The following is a 27,151-nucleotide window of genomic DNA, read 5'->3' on the forward strand; positions in this document are numbered from 1 at the left end:
GGGGGGAAGACAGGTGGTGGTGATGGTGGAGGGCACTTGAGGGGAAGAGCACTGGGTGTTGTATGGAAAACAATTTGACAATAAAATATTATGGAAAAAAAAATAAAATAAAAATAAAAGTCAGACCATGCAAAGGACAATTCTTAACTCAAGGAATGTGGTGCTAATGTTGGGGTTTCAGGCACCTTTATGGGCTGGGAGAGGAGCAGTCTTCCAGGTGCCTTTCATATGTCACCCTGTGATGACTGTCCACCCACCTTTGAGGCTGCCCCTAGTACCTCCCATATGAGGCTGAGTGAACGCAGGGCCAAACAGAACCAAGAGAAGAGTTCAGCCTATTATCATCCCAAATGTTGTTTTCTTCTTTTCCTAAAAAGGAGCACATCCTGATAAGAAATCAGAACTTAGTGGGGCTCAAGCTTCCAGACCTTAGTGAAGCGGCTGAGCAGGAAAAAGGTAGGTGGGGTCGGGGGAGATGCTCTTCTCAGGCCAGCGCCGGATTCATTTTCGCCAGATCAAAGAAGGTAAGTGTGTAAATACTAGACTTCCTGTCAGGGCCTTTGTCCCATTGGCAAGTGTGGGCCAAACACAGAGCAGGCTGTCAGTAAATATTTGCAGATAAATGAATGAATCAGATTATGTTTCCTGCCCACTCAGAAAACCTCTAAACTTGTCTCCTTCCAACCGGCCCTATGCTTCCGGGCCCTGCCAGTCCTCCCTGAGCCTCGTTAGCACTTAGTGGGCCTGGAAGGGTGACCCAGGTCTGAACTTTTGACACTTCCGTTTCCTCTCACACCCAGGAAGCTACCCAAATAGAACACTTCCTCTTTTCAAGACATCAGAGTCATCTCTTGCTTTTTAATTTGCTGTCACCACAAAGTACAGACCCCAACCCTTTCCTCCCTGGCCCTTTAAGTCCCCACCTATCCACCCTGTCAGACTCATTTTCAGAAAATAAGACTTTGGGTCTCCTGCTTCCCTCCCTTCCCCCATTCTCCTGGCTCACCTCTTCTATTGGTCAGGCTACCTGTGGTCAGTTTCAACACAGAAGCTTTCTGCCTAAGGATTGTTGTGTGAGCATGTCCAGGGTGCCACCAACCATGTTGGAAGCCCTGATCTGAAATATAGTTAACTAACACCAACCTATTCAACATTAACAAGATTCTTCAGAAGTAAAATTTCCAATAATTTTTGTAACTATCTGTAGAGGAAATCCTTGGAGGAATATCATATACTTTTCTACTTTTAATTTGCTTATTAAAGAAGATTCAAAACACAAGGAAAAATTTTCTCTTAAAATTTCTCCCACAACCCCATAAATTCTGAAAAAAGCAATTTTTATTTTCTCCAGTATTCACCTGTATTTATAATTTTTTCGCAACTGATTTGTGTAGATATAATTTCCTGTTTCTACTTTTAAGACATTTCATAACCAATTCCATATATTTTGACTTGTCCTTTTATTTATCATTTGATGGGTGTATCTTTTGTATTGATGTATCTATTGTTGGGTATTTCAGATATTTACAGTTCCTTTAACTATGATTAACCACCCTACTTTAAACAACTTGGTACTTATAGTTTTTTTTCTTCCTTCCTTTAAGTTACTCTATAGGGATAGATTCTCAGGCTTGAGATTCATTAAGTCAAAGTATAGAAACATTTGCATTTACTAAATTCCTTCCAATGTAGAAAGCTACCTGCAAAGACTGAGGATTCTTCCTCCTAAGAACTACCAGCCCTAGACTTTGCTTTGCTTTTACTCCCTATGGGCCAGAATACAGTAACAACCAGATAATCAATAAATGCCACTTTGCTATTACTTCAATTAATTTAATAGCAAGCAAGTTCAAATTTAAACATTTTAAATATTTATTTACTCTGTTTTTTTCTTATTGGGTAGATTAGCTTTTCATCTCTTTATCCAAGTGTCCATTTGGGCCTTAGGTTCTTTGTTTTTGTTTTGTAATATATTGTTGGTAATATATGTAAACTCTATAGATATTAACCTTTCACTGACTATATTTTTTCTTATAATTGATTTCCAGTTTTGTACTATTATGATTAGAAAAAATGCTTGATATAATTTCAGTCTTCTTAAATTTATTGAGACTTGTTTTCTGCCCTAACATACGATCTATCCTAGAGAATGTTCCATGTGCACTTGAGAAGAATAATGTATTCTATTGCTTTTGGGTAGAATGTTCTGTGTATGTCTGTTAGGTCCAACTGGTCTAATGTGTCATGTAAAACCAGTGTGTCCTTATTGATTTTCTGTCTAGATAATCTATCCATTGACGAAAGTGGGGGTATTAAAGTCCTTTACTATTATTGAAGTGTTAAAAATTTCTCCCTTTAGGTATGTTAATAATTGTCTTTTGTTGGGCGCACAAATATTTACAAATCTTATATCTTCTTTTGGATTTGTATTTTGCTTAATATTTTTTCATTCTATCATTTTTCATTTAACAAGTTTTGTTATTTCAGATTATAAAGTTCTTATAATCATCTATGCCTATCTTTTCCTTTGAGAAGTCTTTCATTATTTAAATCATTATAAGAAGATTACTTCTCCTTAATTGGGACAGCAAATCTATTTTCTAATAGTTTACAATTTGATCTATTTTTTGCTAATAGCTGTGAAATTTATTTTAAGATATTAGGTATTTAAAGATTTAAGATTGCTACTTCAATAATATTTTGATAGTATGTATATTTCTTGTTATATTGTGGCTTAGACAATCATATACTATGTTCTTTTTTTTATATATCAAATACTAATTCTGGGCCCTTGATTCTCTATTATTCTGATCAGTACGGTACCATTTTACTTACTGTTGCCATATAATATGTTCTAGTATGTAGTGAAGTTACTTCTCTCTCATTGATCTTCTTTCTCAGAATATTCATTATGTTCTAGAAATAAATATTCAGTACAAAATAATGGAAAGAACAACTGGACAAAAAGTCAAGGGACTTGAGTTAATGCTCAGTCCAGGAACCAACTGACAGAGTCCTTAAATATGTTCTTCAACCTCTGCTCTCTCTTGGACTAGGGAGGACCTCAGAAGGCTCTTAAGTTTAATCTAAGATTCAAGGATTACAAGTCTTTTCTAGTTTTGCCTCTTAACCTACCTATTTCTCTAAGTAAAATTTCTATCATTTTATACAACATTATAACTTATAATTTAACTACATGTTAAATTCAGAACTATCCTAGTTTGGTTTGTTTTACAGTTTATAGACTTTTAAATAACTTATTTTGAAAACATTTAGTTCTCACTCAAATATATGGTTTGCCCCTCTATTGAGTATTCCTTCCTTTTTCCTTTAAAAGATTTGGCATTCTTTGTACAGGTCTCCCATTTCTCTTATTGGGACACATTCTATGTGATTCGTAATTTCACTTATTTATGAAGAAGACTCTTTTCTTCATTAGATTTTCCTAGCTGATAGTTAGGTGGAATAGATGAATGCTGCTTGCTACTATATATGTTCCTTGTATATTAGCAAATGGTACAGGGATTACTACAGTGACGAACTAGCACAGTTACTATAACTGGGGTAATTACTACATCTCAGTTACTAGCCTAGGCATTTGATAATATTTCATGTAATGCTCACAGAAATCCTAAGAGGTAGGCTGTAGTATTTAGACCCATTTTACAAATGAGGAAATTGAGACCCAGGGAAGTTAAGTTCACATGATTATTAATTGCTAAAGCCAGAATTGGAACCCAAATGTGACCAAATACAAAAGCTCTTGACCACTTTGCACAATGTTTTTTTTTTTCACATTCACAATCTGTTATTTTTCTTTCATTGAATTCACTGCTTGTCCTTATTGTGTGTTTCTGCATGTGTGTGTGTGTACTTCTCTTGTGTATCTGTCTATGTTTTATACTTTGGCGACATTCTCTAACATGATAATGATGGAAAGGAAAACATTTGCCTTGTTTCTGTCTTTAATTGAATTGTTTTTGTGTTTTCCTTTGAAGGATATATTATTTCAATTTATTATTATATGACATTTTATATTACTAAATAGAAAAATATAAATATGTAATAAAAGATAAAAATATATTTCACAAAGCATTTTTTTAAGAAAATATTCTTGGGTTTAAGGTTTCAAGATTTCTGATGAATTTTATCAATTTGGTTTGGATATTTATTGAAAGAATCACATAAATTATGTCATTTAATATATTAATATATTTCCATATTTAGAAATAAACCCTTATGGTCTTGGAATAGAACTCATTTGGCCATGTTGTATTTTCTTTTATGTATACTATCAAATTTTCCTTCAAAGTATTCTGCAACCTTCCTGCATTAGTTAATGCAGTTAATGTTTTCTCCTTTACATGGTATGCTCTTTCAATCTGCAAATTCAGCTTTTTCCTCAATTAAGGAAATATTTTCTTATATCTTTGAATATGCTCTTTGTTCCTTTTGTTTTGTTTACTAGTTCAGAAATACCATAATATGTAAATTTCTCACCAATATCTCAACTACAGGTCTACTATTTAATCTCTAAATACTTCTTTCTTTGTATTCCTTATATTCATCTCAATCTCCTCCACTCTCCTTACTAATTCAGTATGAGGCCATATCTATTTAATTCCTTCATATTTCCAGCATATTTATTAGTTCTGTATTTTTATAATTTTTGCTTAGTTATGTTATTTTAGTCTTTGATTTATTTCCTCAAATTGTAATCTCTCATCTTTGTGAGATCCTCTCATCTCACTTCTGGTTTCCTATTTTCATTTTTGTTCAGGTTCTAATTTCTAAGTCAAAGCATTTGTGGTACACATTTTTCACAAAAATGCAATTTTTATGTGTTTTTTAAATCTATGCTTCCATCCTGACATCTGTCTCCTTCCTATGTTTTCTTTCTTCTTTCCTTTATACCTTCCTCTCTTCTTTACTTCCTCTTTTGACTACAGTATTTGTGTATAGTTGCCATGTCATTTGTTCTCATTTTATTTCTTTTTGATATGAATTTTTTCACCTGGATTTTCTCTTTGTCTTGATATTTTGTGTACATCAATTTTAACTGACTCCCTCCTACTTTATTTGAGATCTCTGTTCTTCCTGTGGTGCTTGGCTGAGGACTGGGTATTTTGTGTCTGCTTTGTTACTGCGTGGATGGTAGGAAAAAGAGGAAGCTCAGATGGAATTGTGGGTCGTGGTGTTTGTGGGACTGGTGTCTGCTCTTTTTCTATAACTTTGTTCGTAGCTCAATGTGTGAGTTTATGACACACTGTGTGGGCATATCTTTTTCTTTTGGGTGGGTAGTGGTAGGTTATGGATTATTATTGTAGAGACAATCTTCCCAGGTGTTTATTTTCCTGATTTGACCCAACTATTCCCAGCAGCCACTCTAACTCCTGTGCCAGATAGATTAAAGAAAAAATAGACAAAATCCAAGGAGTGTGGCCACTATCCTATTTCTCAGAAGTGGTGATCAGAGATGGAGAGCAGCTTCAGCTGGGGCTTTCCATATATCTCCTGTCCTCGCTTTAGTGAGTGGGCTTGTTTTATTTATTTTTTCTTTTGTCTTACTTTCTGGTAAATCCCTCCACATTGTTTGAGATAATCAACTCTGGTAGAATGCTGTGCAATCATTCTGCCTTTCCTCTCTATTCCTACTCAGTAAGAAAAACAAATAGCAGCACAGGCAGATTTTCTCTTGTTGGAGTATTGTAGTGGTATTGAGATCCTTCCACTCTGAAGAGACTCTCAGACTCTTCTCTGGATGCTGCCTGCTCAGCCCCCTCAGTCCAGTTCCCTTCTCATACTATGGTATTACACTCTGTCAGAATTTTTCCTCATACCTCTTCCTCTCAGGAATGATTCTTTGAGGGGGGAAAAAGGGGGTCATCAAGCGTGGGAACTCTACATTTATTCCTAATAAGTTTTGTTTGCTCAAACCATTATTTTAAAGGATTATTATGTTTTCATGTATTTGAGAGTTGCTGGCGTATTTATGGTTAGTTTTAAAATTTTTTGTTATTGTCACTTTTATTGAGTTCAGGAGGAGGGTGGCTGGTTCTAGGACCCACCAGTTCTGGGATCACCCCTCAGATAGTCATCTTAGCAGAGCTAGAAGGCCTTTGCTGTTACTTTTTTTTGGTGGGGGAGGGGAGGCTCAACCTAGGCAACTTCTCTAGGTAAAAGCCCCAGGTATGGCTTCCACTTAATTATTAAATCTTGTATGATGCAATCAATCATATAGATATCTTAGGAGTCCAGTGCTTAATTATCTCCTTGCTGGGTGCAGTGTGGATACATCAAGGTAAAGTGAGGCCAGAGGGGTTTACCACAGGGTTTACCATCTGTCACATGGAGATGTCAGAAAGCAATAAGTGCCAGGACATAACCCAAAAGATGACAGGTTACTAAAAGAATATACAGCCCAATCTTTTATCCAAAGAAGGATCACTAAACTACTCCATTTCTGACAGATGGCCCTCCAGACTTTGTTGGGATACTTTGAGTGTCCAGAAACTCCTGAATGCTCTTCTGTTATTGGAAAGCTCAAGACACTTAAATATTCTCTACCTTGAGCCAAACTATAACTCCTCTTCTCTCTGCATGGTCTCCCTTGGAGAAGCTTCTAATTCACATGACTCCCAATCTTAGCTCCAGTTAGATGGTATGCCTATAGTCCTGATCTCTAGCCTGGTCTACAATTCTGGAAAATGGCTGAGCAGGTTGAAAAACCTACTGCATCAAAACCCATGAGAGATGGTAGAACATGGATAACTATAAAGTCCTGCATGCAAATAGAAAGTAACCATTGTATGGGATAAAGATACCTGATATGGCTTGAGTAAAAGAGATTTGAGGCTTTTAATCCTAAATGTACTGTGAGCCCATAATAAGACACAGTGAGTCTATGCTGCATGAATAACAAACATCAATGCCAGGGACATTTGCCAATATCTTCCTGAGTTAAGAGCTTCTTAAAACACATATGGGCCTCTGGTACAGCAACAACCAGAATGTGTGCAGGTAGGGGATGGTATCTAGTAGCCATGGTCCGTAGTGTATCACAATGAGAAGTTGGGAAATAAGACTAGAGTTTGGAGAAGGAAAGCTTTAGAGAGGTACAAAATCTGCCTTTAAACAGAAAAAAGATTTATGGGAAAGAAAATACTTGGTTTGTTTTTTCTGCTCTCAGAGCACAGCCCCAGGATAGTCTTATGAGATAACAAAAAAATCTGTTCATTGGTTCTGTTGACTAGGAGGCACCAATTTCTGAGATCTGTAAAAGATCTAATGACCTTACCCTGGAAAAACACTGTTTCTATTTCTGTCTATGGGGATATGGAATCATTTCTAGGTGGGAAACAGGCAAGTGAACCATTGAGTTCATTTGAGGAAGAATAATTGGGCAACAAACGTCCTGAGAAGCCTTCCAAAGAGTGGGGACTTTTCTAAACATTATAGCCAAAGAGAAACCAGCTTCCAGTTGCCAGAAACCAACCTTGAAACCCAGATATGAAAGCCTGTTTGGTACTGTAGGGAGCAATAGGAAGAAGTAGAATTTAAAGCAGACAAAATTGGTTTAAAATATGACTACACCATTTACTAGTTTTGTGACATTAATTAGTAACTTTTCTAAGTCTTCGCTTAGCCACCTGTAAAATGAGATGATTAACTACTAGCTCATTGGATCATTGTGCAAATAAAATAACAATTATAAAGCCCCTGCCATATAACTAGGTTCTTATAAACTGAAGCAAGTTGCCAACAGTACTGCTGTGATTTCAGACATTTTATAAGATAAGCACTTTTTTTTCTCCAGGGCTCCCTTCTGAACTCTCCTCAGGTATTGAGGAAGAAGAGTCAAAAAGTGGCTTGGATGTCATGCCCAATATTTCTGACATGCTGCTGCGCAAACTGCGGGTCCACAGGTCTCTCCCTGGAAGGTAAAATTAGGGCATCAGTTGCATAAGACCCTGTACTGAGTGGGACATGTATTAGACTCTTGATGGGACATAGTGGAGCACTAGCTTTGATTTCTGACCCCACAAAGGTCAATGTTCTAGACAGGGCTAATTCATCCAAATAAAAAGAATAATAAAAATCCATGTAAGGTGGTTCCAACTCAAAGAGCAGGTGAGTTTCATAGGCTAATGGCAGCAAAGGGTAGTGGACTTGGAGCCAGGAGATATAGTTTCAATTCAAGATCTACCATTTACCCATAACTGAAAGGTTCTACATCTGAAATCTGCATAGATAGTGATGTAGAACATTTGGAGCCACACAAGGATTGTTTGGGAAACTACCAGGTTCTTCCACATGTGGGGAGAAAGTGACTTCACTCGACAAGCCTCAACCTCCTCACCTATACAACAGAGGTCATAGTGATCTGTCATTGGTAAGATGCTTCTAGCTAAAAGAGACAGTGTGCAAGCAGGGACCTAAAGCCATGTCAGCACCTGACAGACTCTTGATAACTAGATTGAAAATCAAATAGTTTGGAGTATGAAGGAGAGAAGAGAGGGTACCACTAAGCAATAGGAATTGGGTGGGTGCCTGCAATTGAGGCATCCTGCCACGCCCAAGCAACCTGGAGACTGAACTGTTGTGGGAGTGCACTGGGAGGAAAGGCCATTAGGAGGAGCATTCAGACATAATAGGACTCCCTGATTTGGGGGTAAATATGAAGGGAAAACAAGTTTTGCGCAGGGGTGTGATGTGTTCAAATTGCAAACCATCATTACCTAAAACAGAGTCATCAGGACAATACTCGGAGGGACCTACCAACTAAGCCAGCATCAGGAACAGTGCCAGAAACAAGTCAGAAGCAGGTTGCATCCACAGCTGCAGGAGGGTGTGGCTTAGGCCAGTTCATCTCACGGAAGGCAGAGAGGGGCTGTCCAGAGGCAGGAAACTAACAGAAAAGCATTCTGAGTGCACTGCAGGTTAGGGAGCATGTTTATAAGCTGTCTTTTGGTGTTTATGACAATCCAGTGAAGCAGAAAAGGAAGATTTTGTTTCTCTTTAGTGAGGGAAAAGATGCAAAGCAACATTCTAGCAAGTGGCAGAGTCAGGAAGTGAACTCAGTGTGGGCTGACTGCAGACCCAGTGCCTTTCCATCTATACCAGGGGTCTGTCACAATTACCAGAACAACCAATGATACTCTTCTCTGTAGTGAACAAGGCTGGTAAGTAGTGTGATTGGCTTCTTTTTCCTCAGTAAAGTTGAAGATAATCAGTACTGTTAAATCACACCTCCAGCTAATTAAATTCCCCAGCTTCCCCAGGATAGGGAGACTGAGCAGTTCTATTACCCTTGAGTAAATCAACAGCTACTATCTACCAACCATGAGGCCACTATGGGTCTGCATGGTCAGTGAATAAGATCAGGTTCCGAACATGTGGCCTAGGTCGCAGATTGAGGTCAGTGGCTCTCATGCGTTGTGACAATAGCCATATTGCCCATCTCCAAAATTCTTGTCCAACCATCAAATCAGGCTCCCTGCTCCTGGCCTTAGTAAAGGCTGTTCGCAACTTGGGCCCAGAACTCTCTACCCTTGGGAGGCTTAGGATAGATGGACAAATAGTCATGTGAGATGTTGCCCAACACGGGGTAGCCAGAGTTTTAAGAATCCTTCCCCCAGAAGAAATATGAGTTTTAATATGAAAGAGTTAGTTTCATGATCTATGTGGGCTATGTGAATTGGGACTGGACCATACCAAGAAGAAGCTCATGGAGTCAGCATGTTGAATGAATTCAGTAGCAAAAAACAGGTCCCAAATACAAATTAGGGACATGGTCAATGGTTGATTAACAAGAGTGTGAAGAGGACATGTTACTGGGTCAAAAATCAATAGGAGCAATAAACAGGAATTTAATCAATAAATATCCATTGCCTATTTTATGTTAGACATTAGAATGGAGACCAAGCAGACATAGTCCCTGTTCTCATGGCACTTACATCCTAGGTGGGGAGACAAATAATATTTCAGTAACTAAATGAATGATTTCAGATAGCAAAGTTGCTAAGAAGACCATGACATAGGTACATACAGAGAATGACAAAGGAATGGAACATTGGGTAGAGGGTCAAGAAAGGACCCTATGATAAAGCAATCATTAATCTGAGACATGCAGATTACAAAATGAGGTCATCCATGCAAAGATTTTGGTGAAGATATTTCTAGACAAAAAACATGGTGATTTCAACAAACAGTGCTGGAATGACAGGATAGCCACATACAAAAGAGTAAAGTTGGAATAACTTTGACCACACACAATACACAAAAATTAGCTCAAAATGAACCATAGACCAAAATGTAAAAGCTAACGTTATCAAACAATTAGAAGACAACATAAGAATAAATCTGCAATACATTGGTTAGTCCATTGTTTCTTACATATGACACTAAAAGCACAAGTAATGAGAAAAATAGATGAATAGTATTTCATCAAAATTAAAAACTTTTATGATGCAAATAATATCTTTAAGAAAGTGAAAGGACAACCCACAGAATGTGAGAAAATATTTGCAAACCATGTATTTGATAAGGGATTTGTTTCCAGAATATGCAAATAACTCTAATAACTCAATAAAAAGATAACTATTTTTTATGTTTATTTATTTTTGAGAGAGACAGAGACAGAGAGTGATCAGGGGAGGGCAAGAGAAGGGGAGACACAGAATATAAAGCAGAGTCCAGGATCTGAGCTGTCAGCACAGAGCCTAATGCAAGGCTTGAATTCATCCGGAGATCATGACCTGAGCTGAAGTCAGATGCTTAACCAACTGAACCACCCAGGTGCCTTAAAAAGATACTACATATTTTTTAAAGGCAAAGGGTTTAAGTAGACATTTCTTCAAAGAATAAGCACAGGAAAAGATGCTCAATATCATTAATCCTCAGGGAAGATTAGGGAAATGCAAATTGAGGTATTAATGAGATACCATTTCACATCTACTAGAATGGCTATAATAAAAAAGAAAAACAATAACAAGTGTTGGTGAGGACATCAAGAAATTACAGTCCTTAGTAAAATGGTGCTGCCCCTTTGGAATAACACTTTGGCAGTTCTCCAAAAAGTTAAACATGGTGTTACCATATGGCCTAGCAATTCCACTCCTGAGTATATAACAAAAAGAAATAAAAATATGCATCTACACAAAAACTTACAAATGTTCGATAAGAGCATTTTCATAATAGCCTTAAAGTGGAAATAACCCAAATGTCCAGTGACTGATAAATGAATAAATAAAATGTGATATATCCATACAATGGGATATTATGCAGCCATAAAAATGAAGAACTGATATATGCTATGACGTGGATGAACCTCAAAAATATTAAGTTAAGTGAAAGAAGCCAGTCACAAAAAGCCACATGTTGTATGATTCCATTTATATGAAATTTCCAGAATAGGGAACTCCATAGAGTAAGAAAGTCGATTAGGGGTGGGAATGGGGATTGGTGAAGATGGAGACAGAGTACAAATGGGTACAGCGTTTCTTTTTGGAATGATGAAGAAGTTCCAAAGTTGACTATAGTGATTGATGGTTGTACAATTCTATGAATATATTAAAAAATCACTGAATTGTAAATTTTAAAAGGGTAAATTTTGTGATACATGGGTTATATTTCAATAAAACTATTACAAAAGACAGTGGGGGGGGGGGAAAGGAAAGGATAGTAAATGCTGGGGCTCCTGGGACCACCATGAAGTATGCCCGAGGAATAGAATGACCAATGGGTCTGGAAAATGAGAAGAGGAAAGTCTGGTGGGGACTGGTTCACAGAAAACCTTGATTTTATTCTAAGTCTATTAAGGGAGTTTGAATTCTGAGTCAGGCAATTCCACCCCAGATAGTCTCCTTGTATGTCCCTTGCTGGGCTTCATCTTTTTTGGAGGCCCAAAGCTCTGTCCCCTACCTGTCTATACCAGTTCTTAAGACAGCTCTCTGCATCAGGAGCTGGTCATGTCTTACGACTTTTTAAATTTGAATCACACCTCCCTGAGTCCTCAGGGATTTATACATTTTAAAAAATTGTATTCTATAGCAACAAAGCAGAAAGTAAAATATCAAAATAGATGAGTTTGGTTAATAAGAAGATATGTTATTTCATAAACTATCCAAATAAAGCCAGGAGTCAAAGGCAAGCTCAGTGAGTTTTGATAAATTTATTTAGCACTTCTCTATATGACAATCAAGATTATGTTGGCTGGCTAACATAGGAAAGGGCTTGATGGGTGGGGCTGTGACAAGCATTGTAAGCATCAAACATCTTTGCGGTTGTTTGTCCCATGTTCTGTACTCTGCTGACATGATGGCCATGGGGTCTTGTTGCCTCATCCTCACAGGAAGGCTCTCACAGTCTTTTGTCAGGGGTGAGAACCAGCCCCTTGCAGAGATAACTGACCCCTACCTTTGCTCTTGGGGTCCTCTCACATGCGTCAAAGGGAGGAAGCTGTGTTTCCTGAGAATCTTATCGATGGCATGCTCTGTTGCCAAGTTCTGTGACGCTGGTAGGACCCCTCCCAGTCTTCCCATCCCAGCACAGGAAAGGGCCCGTGCATTATTTACATTGTCTGGGTTTCAGAACAGGACTAGCTTTAGTCACGAGCAAGAGAAGCAGCAGCAGAGTGAGTGTGCAGATAAAAGGATGGCTAACTGTGGGAACCCCACATGAAGAGGAACCTCTGTGCTGGTTGGGACTTTCTTGCCTGGTCTCTAATTCCACCCATCAGAGGAGGTTCTCACTGTAGAGAGGAACTCTGGCCCATGTGCACTCTTGTCACAACCCTCAGAGACAGGAGGAGGGTCAGGCTTTGCAGACCTGAATAGTACTCCCCAAAATTATAAAGGCTACTCAGATGTGTACAGTTTATAAAGTATATAGCATATGCATTTTCATACTAAGTCCTCACAACATGTCTGTGAGTTCATAAGAATAGCTAAATCTTCTGAGTGCCTACTCAGTGTGTATGTCATGTATATACAAACATGTACACACACACACATACATATATTTACACATATACATGTGTGGATATCATACATATGTGAATATATATGCACATACATTTATACACACACAGACATATATATGCACATACATTTATTCCTTAGAATACTCCTGCAGGGTAGATATTATTCCCATTTTACAAATGAGCAACTTAAATAACTTTTACAAAGTCACAGACAGTTGAGGTGCAGATGGAGGACTGATCCCAGAATCTAATATTTTCCACCACATCTCTGTAGGAGTCAATGTCTAGAAAATATCTCTCACTACAAAACTCACACAAAGAGTACCTGCATCTTTCCCATCTCACCAATTCCTCTTACTACATTTCTGGAAATACATAGTCTGCTGGTTGTTCAAAGTCACTTTTTGGTTTATTTCAAAGGTTAGACACAGTTCACTTGCATGTCTTTTCTTTTTCACAGTGCCCCTCCGCTCACTGAAAAGGAAGTTGAGGTAAGTGGTTCTAGTACTTTATGCAATGTAGTGCCGGGGCTTGATGGGGTTTACTGAAATATTCCCTTTTGTAGCCCCTTTCCCTGACAATTTTACAGAAAAATGAAAATGCATGATTGTAGGGTAATATAGATATTGAAATCAGCCCTACTGAACTGCTGAGCTCCCACCCCAGGTAAGGGAAGATTTTGGCAAATTTGTTCAGAGATAAGAATGTACCACATTTCTTCAAGGATGGTTTATGCTCTTTAAAAGTATGACTTAGATACACAAAGTTAGCTGAGAGGTGGCAGAACTGAATCAAATTTATTTCAAAATTTAATAGATAGTCAGATTTCAAGTTTTAAACTTTGGTCCAGAGGAAGAAGGTATTTCCCTTCTGAGGATTCTAGACATAGGAAACTTGCTGAGCCAAGGTGGGAGGCTGTGCTGTCAGCTCTCCAGCCTCCCCGATTCCTCTATTACTTCCCTTGGGGCCTCCTGGTCTCTGTAAAGATGCTATCCCTATGGGTTGGTGAGTGAGCTGAGAGGAACTTGTCTGCATTTCATTGTGGTGAAGGGGTAAATGGACAAAGAGAGCACATCCCAGGTGAGGTGGTGAGGACCTCTGATGCCAGCACTAGTTTCCAAGACAATTATATTGGAATAGAGAGAAGGAAGGGAGCAAGAACATGGATGACTCCAAAATCTCTTCACTCACAAGTTAGAAGGATAGGTTTTATCGTCTTTATAGAATGTTTACCACTGATTACAAGAAAATGAACATACCCTTCCTGAGACCCCGTGGGCTAGATAAGCAGACGAAGACAGACAACATGAAATATCTGCCATAGATAGTAACATTACCTTGCACACAGACATTGTTCATCACACACTCCTTTCCATCCTTTCAGCTGATTCTCCAGTCATCTCAGAATAACAGATAGAGCAGGAATTAGAATGAAGGAGGAACCAAGTAATGAAATGACTTACCCAAAGTCCCAGACCCGGCACTTAGCAGAACCAACACAGGATCCAAAAATTCCAACTGAATTCAGGACTCTTTATATCACAGTTCCATGAAGGGGATAACCCAAGTATAGAAAACTAAACATTAAGCATTATTGATAAGCTGACTGGACTGCGGTTTGAGTAGCACAGAGAATCCCCACCACTGACATTGGTGAAGATGGGCTGTGGATGGTTTGTTTAATGGCTGGCTTCTGTCCTCAGATGTATGCTGACACAATCAGTGTTCAGCAAGGTGAAAGTAACACAGGTTTTGAAATCAAAATAGTCTAAGGTTGAATCCTGGCTACATTACTTGTGTCACCTTGAACAAGTTAATGACCTCTCTGGTCTCAGTCTCTTTACCCACAGAGTGGAGATAACAGTTGCTATTGCAGAGGCTTTTTGTGGGGTTAAATGAGCCAAGGTATGCAGAACTCACAGCAGGGCTAGCATATAGTAGATGCCCAATGAGGAGTAGCTTCCAATAGTGCCATCATTGTTGTTACTGGGTCAGTTCAAGGCCTCCAATTCTCTGTCTGGAGATATCTACCCACTATGGGCCATAAAACATGAACTTCAGAAGCTCAGACAGAGTTAGCTTATCCCAAAGGTGTAAATCTGCTATCCCTTGACTCAGGGCAAATGAAGGCCATGGCTTCCTTTGTAGAGTCCATCTGTTTATTTCTCCTCCCCAGTAGTTTCCTATTATACCAGGAATTTCATGTTTGCTCAAAGCACCTTGCAAAGTTTCACTCATGCATCTGCATTTTTGGCATGAAATACTGGTTCCAGAACACTTTTCTTAACAGAATCATACCTGCCTTATTTAATCTCCTAGTACCTTCTTAAAACTACTTTCCACAAAAGATTTGTAATACTCAGGCAAGACGCTGGTTGAAGTTTGCCTTACGTCAACATGTCTTATATTTTAACTGGAGTTTCTTTAAATACAGTGGTTCTATGCAAAACCTCCAAAATGCACATCCAATAAATCTTAGCATGAATCAAAACCGCTTACACAATCAGCTGAGTTTCCCTAAACCTAAATACAGAATGTTATTTTCTTGAAATTCAGGAAAAAGCAAAGTGTTGTTCTCTTATTATTTTTAAGTAAAATGCATTTGGTCTTCTAGACCTAGCATGGACGTCAGGTTACTATTTCAACATCTTTTGTGCCATTTACTATGAAGGAGAGTTTCACTTGTACATGGCTGCTATGGTGACTGGTTCAAGGAGCTGCTGTAAAATGCTTGTGCTAAAAACACACCTGCGACCTCAATCCCTGTAATAACCCCTCCTAGTGCTTCTCCCACACTCTTATTCCCAACAGAACGTGTTTGTGCAACTGTCCTTGGCCTTTAGAAATGACAGCTACACTCTGGAATCTAGAATTAACCAGGCTGAAAGGGAACGCAACCTGACTGAAGAGAACACAGAGAAGGAACTGGAAAACTTCAAAGCTTCTATTACGGTAATTGTAGAGCAAGCTGGGGGAATCCTTAGAGAGGGACTGTCTCCTAGGGCTATGCCAGGCATCCTGCTTTTCTCAGTCACCAAGTAGAGTATTCTGACATGAGAAATCAGGCCAAGGCTCTGAGCCAGACAGAGACTTCCTCAGAGAGCTGAGAGGAACTGAGGCAGAGACTTGAAGGCCTGGTTACCTCAGGGCTGTGGGTAAGGCCTCTGCACTCTCAGCAGCTTCTCAGAAGAAGTCTAGGTGACCTGGGATGGAAAAGGGAGCACCTTGGGGACCAGAGACCTGGATGTGATTCCCTTCTTTCAGGCCAGCCATGCATAGAGTGTCCACATTGGGATTCTCCAACCCCCAGAAGAAGGTATAGCCCAGGCCTTGCAGAGGCTACTTCTTTCAGCCAAGATGGGAACAGGGCTCACTGTGACAGCCCAAGTCAAGTCTTGGTGTGTGAGGACCCCAAGTGATGTTCCTTCTCACTTCCCAGTCCTCAGCTTCACTATGGCACCACTGTGAGCACCGGGAGACCTATCAGAAACTGCTAGAGGACATTGCGGTCCTGCACCGCTTGGCTGCCCGCCTCTCCAGCCGAGCTGAGATGGTGGGGGCGGTCCGCCAGGTAAGCCTCTCCAGCTTCCAGCCCTCTGGCTAGCTCTGTTCTGTCCACAGTAACTAGAGCGATAATGTAAGCAGTGACAGCAATAGATACATTACTGATGGCTTCCTCTCTGCCAGACATCTGTACATTATTGTGATTTACTAAGAGTATTTTTGGTGGACCACTAAATCCTTGAGGTGTTCCCTGGAAAAAGCTTTCTGTGGACATGTAAGTTAGGGAACTGCTGCATACTACCATCCTTTCTTGGATATTTCTAATACATATTGGCACTGTCAAGGCTTTGAGAAAGCCTATACTGAAGAAGCCTGTTTAATTTTACCTGTGTGTTTCTCTAATGTATTTGAATGAAGAACCATAAAATACTTATTTTCTTATAAAATACCTATTCAACTCCCATGGAACTAGTATTTGGCAACATACTTTAGGAAAAATTGCTTTGTTTCATTTAAGCCTCCCAACAACCCTGTATATATCCTGTCCCCCCATTGAAGATATGAGCTTCAGAAAGGTAACAGCACCAGTGAGTGACAGAGCTGGGGTGCAGGCAAGGTCTGGCTCCCTCTCAGCCACTTTGAAGTCCTAAAGCACACAGGGCACTGCCTGGTCCAGAATGGTGGTGTGGGATCAGACTGCTGGAGGTCTTATCTTGGCTCCACCAGGATTCATTGTGTGACTTCAGGCCAGATACTGAGTTCTCTGTGTTCCAGCTTCTCCATCCAATGAGGATGATGATAGTATCTGCCATATAGGGTTACTGTAATACCTGCAAAGCACCTAGATGTTATTATCACTATTTCTAATACTGTGCTCATCTGTCCTGTTGCACTAGCTGCATTAGCAGGGTGTTCCTAGCATAGAGCCTATCAGCAGTCCTTGTAAAATGAAGGAAGGACAAGCCAGTGGGCTGCCCCACCCCTGTGTTCTTCCGGGGATAGGGCACCTGACTCAGCAACTCACCCAGGAAGTTATTCTGGCTAGGGGAAGCAACAAAGAGAGATCTTAAGGGAAGTTGCTGGTCCCAGCTTCTGGCTGCAGGGAACTTTTCCAGGGAATACTCATTGAGCACGTCCTGCTGTAGCTAGCAGGCCCTGGCCGAGGCTCACTGGGGGACCCAAGGCGGATAAGGGAAACTCTTCCTCATTCTCTATCCAATCAAAGGATACAGGGACCAATCTTAAATGTGACTGCCCTCTAGGATTTTGCTGGCACTCCCAAATGTGTTTCTTGGCCCATGTGCTGCTCATGGCAGTCTTCAGCCTTCTCCGCATGGCTTTCCCACCCCTAACTTGCGTGTCTTCCATATCAGTCCTCATCTTTCTCTCTGGTCCTACCAGACGGGTCCTGGCACTTGTCCTCTCTTTCCTAGTTGTACTCATTGCCACCAGTCTTACCCCCTCAGTCTAGTCTCCACGGGTGACCTATGTCACTCCCTTACCTTAAGACAGTTGATGGCTCTTTTCCTTCAGAAAAAGTCCAAAGTCTTTAGTCTTGGGTGCCAGGTCCTTCACAACACAGCCCTACCATTTCTTGTTGGAAACAAACCTAACTGCCTTCAGATTTCCATGTAAGTAGGCTGACCTGTACTCTGCTGGTTTTCCAGGCAATCCTGACATGTGCTTACTGTCCCAGCATAACTCTTCAGATTTTTTAAAAGTAGGCTCCATGCCTAACATGGAACCTGAACTCACAATATCAAGATCGAGAGTTGCATAGTCCACCAACTGAGCCCAGCATAATTCTTAATAGTACCCGTTTCACTCTGCCAAGACTCCTGTCTGAAGGATAGATCCTCACCTAGGTATAAGCCCTGTGATGTCCTGCCTCTGGACCTTTATTCTTGGAGTCCTCTGGCCTGAATCTTTTTGTCCCTCCTACCTATATCTACATGACCAGATGCTGCCCACACCCTACATTCACTTCACTCTACCTCCAGGAAACCTCCCTGACCCATTCTCTCCACAGAGAGGACTTTCCCACCTCTCATCTCCTTAGAATCATGGCTGTGCTTGTTCTTGTCCTCCCTGAGTGCAAGTGCCTAAATCCCCCTCAGCTTACGTCACAGACAGCAAAATCCTAGAGGGCAGTCACATTTAAGATTGGTCTCTGTATCCTTTGATTGTCCCAGCTCAGAGCCTAGCTCAGAGCAAGCAAGTGCCAACAAGCCTTTCCTCCAACTTCCCTGTGTGCTCATGTTCTCCTTCCCTGCAGGAAAAGCGCATGTCAAAGGCAACAGAGGTAATGATGCAGTATGTGGAGAATCTGAAGAGGACGTATGAGAAGGACCATGCAGAGCTCATGGAGTTTAAAAAACTTGCAAATCAGAATTCAAGCCGCAGTTGCGGCCCTTCTGGTAAGGAACTGGGCTCTTACCCCATCTTGGTCTTGCAATGTGGGTCACTGATAGCTCTAGACCAGGATCACATCTATCATTATAGCCCAAGGGCATGTTTCTAGCTGAGCAAGTCTCATCTTCCCTGCCCAGTGCTGCCCATATGGGCCTCACAGCAGCTTCTCCAGTGAGCCTATTGGCCTGGAACCAGAAAATATGAACAGTCCCAAAGCAACTCCTGATACAATTAACCACAGCAGTTGACCACTGATGTAAAGCCCACAGGCTGCAAGAGCTCACACCACTTTATGAGAATGATAGACCTCAGACCCTGTAGTCTTTGTGCTTTGGGGCCAACACATACGAAGGAATGTGAGCTTTATCCTAGAAAGCAATAAGGATCAACCAAAGATTTTAGTCAGGGAAATGACATGATCACTTATGAGGTTCAGAACATTCCCTCTGATTACAGTGTGGCAGTTACATTACTGGGGTAGAGCCAGAGACAGGGAAACCACAAAACTGCTATTACAATAGCCCACGAAAGGGATGAGTCTGGGCAGTGGGGGTGGCATGAGGGCCTAGCTAGAGGAGACAGTGCCCAGACAAATAGCAGATTTATGGGCAAGACAAACATTTCAAAGAAATAAATACTCTTTTAAAAAAATGTTCTACACAATTGCTATAGGAGCACACAAGTAAAGTTTTACAAAGGGACAGGATCTCGTCAGTGTTCAAAGTAAAAAAAGTAGTTCTCTAGGCAAGAAGGGGAGATATCTCTCAGGTAGAGGAAACAGCATGTGCAGAGATGCAGGGTTGGGATGGGAAGACTACGAAACAAGAGTTAGATGTGGTTGGAGTGTGATGATGACAGAGTCAAGGTAAGACTTGGTAGGCCAGGGCCACAAGCCAGGTCATGCTTATAATTTGGGCCTTTGTCTTTAAGGCAATGAAGAGGCACTGGTGAGTTTACACCACATAACATGGTCAGATTCTATTTTTAGAATATTTCTCCGACTTCAGAGTGGGCCATACAATAGGAGCGTGATGTCTAGAAAGACAAGTTAGGAGGCACTTGTAGCAGTCCAAGACAAGAAGGATGGTGACTTGGACCAGGATCTCTTCTTTGGAGCTGTCAGGGTCTGGTCTCTAGCTGATGAGGATGGGGCTAGCAGAAGAAAACAAACCTTTTAGTGACAGGAATCTCTGTGGAATGCAAACATCCGGGTTACCAAGAGCAGGAGGAGGGAAAGTATAACAGATGGAGAAACCTTTATAAACAGGAGGTTTCACAAGTTTCCTGGGGAATATCAGTGACACTTTGCAGAGTCCAAAGGCAGTATACACATGCTCCAGACTCTCTGCTTTCGATCTTGACAGCAAACTCCTGACCCACAAGCATCTGGGCTTATAGCAAACTGCTGTCAGTGTTGAGAGTTGGGGAAGTTGCCACCAAAGAAATCCTAGTATTCTTGCATTATTGTCCTGGAAGATGCAAGGTCCCCTGTAAACTGCCCTATCCAAGATTTATGGTATGAGCAGTTACCCATTCATTCATTCTAAAGACATTACTGAGTACCTTTGGTATGCCTCCATCTGATACTGAAATACAGAGATAAAGGGAGATGGTAGCTGAGTCTCAGATGGTGAAGAAGTGTTTTTCAGGCATTTGTTCCCACTCCATTGTTTTTCAGCCTGGGCTGGTGTAGAGGAGCCAGCATCCACCAAACAGGTGTGCCCACTGGGTACTCTATGACCATTCCCTAATAATGTTTGTTTTTAAGCCTTTACCATGACTACTGGAAATCTTTGTATATGTCTGAGACTCTGAAGACTACAGTGAAATAAAATATCTATAGAAAGGTGCTACATGTAACTGGAGAAACTTAACAGAGGACCATGAGGAGCGGGGCAGTGGAGGAAGAGTTAGGGAGAGGGAGGGAAGCAAATCATGAGAGACTCTTGAATACTGAAAAAAACTGAGGGCTGAAGGGGGAGGGAGAAAGGGGAAAGGGGTGATGGACATGGAGGAGGGTACTTGTGGGGAAGAGCACTTGTGTTGTATGGAAACCAACTTGACAATAAACTATTAAAAAAATAAAGATGCTACACATTAAAAAAAATAACATCAGTTATTTTTTCTGAATATGAAACATACTGATTGTCTACATTTTGGATTATTTCCTTAAGATGGATTTCTGGAAGTGTAAATACTAGCTTGGGGGAAAGAAAATTTTATAAGGCTCTTCAAGCACACTCTTTTCAAACAACCCATTGATATTTCCATGTAATGGGTAAGAATAATGCTCAGTTCATTGTGTCATTGACATTCTTGTCCTTTCAACTTTAAAAATATTTTTGACTTTGATGGGCCAAGATTATGTCTCATCTCATAGTTTTGATTTTGTATTTTTGACCTTTCCAAATGTTTTTTGGACATTAGTATTTCTACTTTTGTAAACCATCTAATTATTTATTTTGCCTACTTATAAGATTAGTATTTAATTAATTTGTATGAATGTTTCAATATATTAAAAAATATTTTCTGGTTCTGCTATTTTGGTTAAAACTTGAAACCTCCTTGACCACAAGTGCTTAGACGTTTCTGCTGCATAAAGTAAAGCAAACATTAGTCTAAAAGAATAGCTGAATCTACAGGAAAAGAAGTGGAAATACTCAGATACAAGAAAAGAAAAGAGAACTGAAAACTGCAGCTTCCTTGGGTACAAGAGTTAGCTTCATCTCAGTGCTGGGCTTTTGCACTTGCATGCAATCTGAGATGAGGTCTTGGACATCCATGACAGAGAGCTGACTATGAGACTCCCAGCAAAAATTAATATTTTCCAAAGACTGCATCTTTAGACAGAACTTGAACAAGAAAAAAACACTCCCCAAACAGCAGAGACACAAATCAAGGAAGTCTGTTTCACCCTGTAGTAGGAAGTCTGTTTCACCCTGTAGTAGGAAGTCTGTTTCACTCTGTTGTAGGAAAAAATACTTTCTCCTTTCTCGTAGGAAAAGTGTATGCCATGACAGAAGTTGTGATGCAATATGCAAAGAATCTGAAAAAAACATCACAGTGATCCCCGTAGGGACACTGTCAGAAACAAACATAAAGCCACCTTGGAGAGGCACCCACTTCATCCATGACACACAAGCATCTTCTCACTGAAACCTCACTGAAAATGATTTTACAGTATAGAATTATAAAATACATAAGAAAACAATCCACCTTGAACAAGAATCATCAGACACACTAAACAATGGGACCAAATCCTAAGGATTGCAGAAAATAAAACAATCTGATAATTTTTAAAAGATATGTTTAAAATTATTAGAGGCATCAAAGAATGAATGGAAAACACAAGAATAAATTACGGTGATCAAAAATAATAAAAAATAATAAAATAATAAGAATAAAAAAGCAGCCCTAGGAATGAGGAAATGAGGAATGGAAATTAAAAACTTAGTAGATCAGGTATAGTCGGTACTATAGTGGAGGTAGTTACTATAGTGGAGATGCTAGATCTTCTTTCAGGCACACTTCTCACAAGTTAGGTGATGCCATGTTAGGTGAATGCCATGTGATTTGGCAAACAAATTGTAAGCATGTGTCACCTTTGAGCTGAGGCCTTTAAGAAACTAGTGTGTAATTTGCCTTATATTTCTTCTTCTTCTTCACGTGACAACTACCACTGCTCCAGAATAGTAGAAGCTCCGTTAGTCTGAATCCACAGTGAGGAGATGCACGGCAGAGCCTGCTGCCAACCCAGAAGCAAATGAACATAAATAAATAAATCTTTATTGTTATAAGCGGCTAAGACTTTGGGGTTGTCTATTATGGTAGCATAACCTAGTTTATTGGTGCAACATTTAAATCAGATTAAAACATTGGAGGACAAAGATTAGTTAACTGAATAAAGATTTGAAAAAATTACCCAAAATGAAGTTCAGAGTGATAAATTAATTAAAAATATGAAAAAAGGCAGACAGCCTCTTCTCTGCTGTCCTGCCTGTGGTTCCTTTGTAGTGTATTCAACAAACTTCTATCTACTTTAAAAAATACTAAAGAAATGCTAAAAGATATTATAGGATATGGGATACAGAGTATAAAATGAGAAAGTTCCAAGTACATTTATTAGCAAATTCACAAGAGGAGAATGGAAGAGAGAAAGTATGCAAAAAGATTTTCCAGAACCTGAGAATTTTTCAGAACTAAAGAAAGATATGTACCATTGGATTAAGAAAGCAGAGTGAATTCCAAGCAGAAGAGATAAAAACAGATAGAAGATGAAGTAAAAATTTTAAAAGTAACCAGAGAGAGAGAGACAGAGGATTTATAAAAGATGGATAAATCTGACCAGCCATGGTGATACCAAAAGACAATGAAGTAAAAGTCTTCAAAAAGCTGACAGAAATAACTGTCCACCTAGAGAAAACAGGGCCAGATAAACTATGATGCAAGCTTACAGGCCTGGTAAGATATATTGAGACAACTCAGAAAGTTCACCTCTTATAGACCCTTGCCAAAAGAACAGCTAAAGGGTGTGCTTAGGAAAGAATAAAGTCGAGATCGAAAGAAAGGAGTAGGATGCAAGAAGTAACGGTGATCAGACATTCGTGAGTGTGGGTAAATCTAAATAAGCATTCAGTGTAGAAACCAATAATCATAGTAATATGGGACTACAAAAACAAAGTGAAGCAAAACTACTGAAAAGCAATATAATTTGAAATTTGAGGGAGTTATTGTTTTAAGGTCTAATTAGGAAAAGAATAGAAATCATGATTAATTTAAAAATTTAAAGTCATGTAATATGAGGGCCCCTGGGTGTCTCAGTTCATGAAACATCTGACTCTTGATTTTGGCTCAGGTCATGAAATTGAGCCCCACATCAAGGCTCCGTGTTGTGCATGGAGTCCGCTTAAGATTCTCTCTCTCTTCTTCTGCCCCTCTCCCCCACTCGTGCTCTCTTTTAAATAAATAAATAAATAAATAGTCACATAATATGTTACAAATTTAAGTGGGCACACTAAAGATTAGAACTAAAATGCATAACTTCTACACTAATGTGCAGGCTGGGAGGGGTGGTAAGAAAAAAAAGTCAATGAAGTGAGGTAAAGAGAAAAACAGGGAAAAATTAGCTATGTGCTTTTTAAGAGACACACCTAAAACACATGGATATGAGGGATAAACAGATATACAAACTAGATGATATTGGTCAAATTGAAACTGAATTGAGCTTTTGAAAATCTTTCTCTGCACATATTGCTGTTTTCTGGTGGCAGTATTATCCAGATGTGGTGAAAGATGTTTTACATAAATTATATTACTTAATGTATGTACTAAGGAGATGGAAGTCTGGAGTGCTGGTTTCCTTTGTTCCAAATTATTTTATAGATGACTTATTAAAACCACTTGGTCAACAAATTTCATTCTTTACTGACACCATGCCTTCCTTGCTCATAATTTCCCTGACTGCACGTCCCTTAAATGAGGAAGAAATGAACCAAAAGCGTTGGTATTGCTACGAGTAGTTTTTTCACATACTCACCAGGCTATCACCAGACTGTGCAGTGGTGTCAGGTAGATATCAGAGGTCCAAGATGGGCTTCTCATAGTCCCCAGAGGAGTTAGGATAAAAATTCTGTCTAGAAAAGTCCCACAATACAGATAATTGTCTCAGGGGGCAGTGTCAAACTCAGTGTTCCCAACACCTAGTCTCTTAAGATATCCCTTGAGGGTGAGTTCTGACCAATTGATATCTCAGCTTAGTTTCTGGCTATCCATTTTCTGCTGGAGCCTACTCTGAAAACTTACCTGAGTTCTCTTCTCTGTTCCCTCTTGCTGCAGAAGATGGGGTCCCTCGAACAGCGCGGTCCATGTCCCTCACACTGGGAAAGGTATGCATGTTCAAGGAATACCAGGGCTCCTAAGGGGATTACAACAGAAGTTTCCACAGTCACCCAGAAAGTCACTCATGCTTGGATCTACAGGTGCCAGAGAACCTCTGTACAGGGTCTCTAATTCAGTTTATCATACTTGCTAGTTCATCCTTCAACCTTCTCTTGCTCATGGTTTCCCTGACTGTACCATCCCCCAAAGGAATATGAAATGAGGCATAAACCTTGGTATTTCTATTCTTTTCATACACTATCCGGGTGTTACCCAGACTGGGGGGTCACTTCTCTTCCCTTTCTTCAGGATATAATCTTAAATAAGAACATGTTGAGAAATCACTCACCACTAACAGAAAACTTGGGTCAACTTTGGCCATCCTTTCCACACCAACCCCCAACAGCATCACCACCCCAAAGCCAAAATATCCAGTGAATGTAATTACAGCATTAGGAACTAGTAGGCATTTTCCAGGCCTTTCAAACTGTGGATGCTGCTCCCTCCATGACAGTGGGTCTGTCACTTCTCTTCCCACAGAACATGCCACGCCGGAGGGTTAGTGTTGCAGTGGTTCCTAAGTTTAATGCCCTGAACGTGCCTGGCCAATCTTCCAGTGCATCACCCATCCCCTCCTTACCAGCCCTGGTGAGTATAATGATGCCTCCCTCCCAGCCCTCTTCAACCTCTCCCTCAGGGTCACTACTGTGGGGGTGGCCCATGTGAGGGCAGGATCAAAAAGGAGAGGAAATTCCCAGCACAGATTCTGGAGTATGGGCTCAAAAAGCTCAATATAGACCAAGCCCTATGTCTTCCACTGTCCTGTGTAGAAGACTCGGTATCCTTGAGCAAGGTGTTGGCTGCTCAAAGTATTCTTTGCAAATGTTATTTCTTTCCATGTTTAAGCCACAATCCTCTAAGGTGGGTATGATGTTTTTCTTCCATTCTTCAATGGGTTTAAATACTTGAAGGTTGCATTGTGTAGTAAGTGTTAGGGCTGAGCTTTTATCCCTAGGCTTTCTGATTTCAGGGCCTGAGTTCTTAAACCCAATGTTATTCTGCATCATTTTATTGCAGCGCTAAGAAATAAAACTACTGGAATGCCATTTGATAAGAGATTGATTAAATATACATAGCCCTAAAAGGGGTTCTTATGCAGTGAAAAATAACATGAAAAATGCCTATAACTTATTATTAATAAAAAGGAATTTACAAACAGTATATACCGTAGAATTCTGGTTGTAGAGTTTTTTTTAAAGAAGTATATTTTCTATGTGTAGACATAGTGAATTCTGGAAGAATATATGTAAAACTACTAGTAATTCTTATTTCTGGGCAATGATAAAACCACAGGTGTTTTTTATTTTCTTCTTGATGCCTTTTTATATTTCTATAATAAGAATCTTTTGCTACTAATCAGGAAAAATTTATTTCATTTGCTTTAAACATACACAGTTCCTATATAATAAAATATTTTCTGCATCCCAGGCTTTTGTGGTTCTGGTAATATTCTCTAAAACTCTTCTAAGTCTTTCTTCAGTTGCTTCTCTGTTTAGAGTCCAGGACTGGCACTACTCTATAAGGAAACAATCTGATTGTGTGAGCAATAGGTAAAATAGATTTGAGCTCTGTTGGGCCAATAGGTAGCAGTAGCTTCTTTCACCTCTTTTTCAGTCATCTATGAAATTAACCTAAACTCCCAAATCACCAACTAAAACAAAGCAACCTAAAAAAAAATTTTAAAAGGAACTTAGGGAGGGCCAGTTAGTGTGTTTAATAGACCTATTTCTGATACTATACTAAATGTAAGAATATGTCTTCTAAATGTACAGTTGACCCTTGAACAATGCAGGGGTTAGGGACACCCACCCCTGTGCAGTTGAAACCCCATATATTATTTTTGATCCCCCCAAAAGTGATGATCAGAAGCCACAATTACCAATAATATACTAAGTCAATTAACATATATTTGCATGTTATATGTATTATATACTGTATTCTTATAATAAAGTGAGCTAGAGAAAAAAATGTTAAGCAAATCATAAGGAAGAGAAAATACATTTCTAGCCTGTAGTGTATTTACAGAAAAAAAATCTGAATAAGTAGACCTGTGTAGTTCAAACCTGTGTTGTTTAAGGGTCAACTGCATATTCCTTTAGGCTAAAAGTTGGCAATCAGGGATATACATTAAAACTGCACAAGGTACTTCTAAAACATTGCCCAGGCCTCACCCCAAGATTGTGAATTGAATCAGTACTTTTAAAAAATCTCCCCCAGGTGATTCTAAGGTGCAGCCAGAATTGAAAACCGTTTCTTAAACCAAATCCATTAAAACAAAACAATGTGGTAGTCCTAGGGAATTTATTATCAAGACAT

The 27,151-nt window shown here is 39.7% G+C and overlaps 1 protein-coding gene across 4 annotated transcripts in view; it reads left to right on the forward strand.

Moving 5' to 3' along the window:
* MRVI1 (murine retrovirus integration site 1 homolog) overlaps positions 1–27,151 on the forward strand; it is a 125,741-nt gene that overhangs the window by 77,029 nt on the left and 21,561 nt on the right. For all 4 annotated transcript variants that reach the window (XM_029914648.1, XM_029914645.1, XM_029914646.1 and 1 more), the window contains 8 exons: positions 378–456; positions 7,817–7,940; positions 13,443–13,473; positions 15,794–15,934; positions 16,422–16,553; positions 18,762–18,903; positions 24,734–24,783; positions 25,316–25,423. In XM_029914648.1, coding sequence (XP_029770508.1) covers positions 378–456; positions 7,817–7,940; positions 13,443–13,473; positions 15,794–15,934; positions 16,422–16,553; positions 18,762–18,903; positions 24,734–24,783; positions 25,316–25,423 — 807 coding nt within the window. The remainder of the gene's footprint in view (positions 1–377; positions 457–7,816; positions 7,941–13,442; positions 13,474–15,793; positions 15,935–16,421; positions 16,554–18,761; positions 18,904–24,733; positions 24,784–25,315; positions 25,424–27,151) is intronic.

Source organism: Suricata suricatta, chromosome 11, assembly GCF_006229205.1.
Source record: "Suricata suricatta isolate VVHF042 chromosome 11, meerkat_22Aug2017_6uvM2_HiC, whole genome shotgun sequence".
NCBI lineage: Eukaryota > Metazoa > Chordata > Mammalia > Carnivora > Herpestidae > Suricata > Suricata suricatta.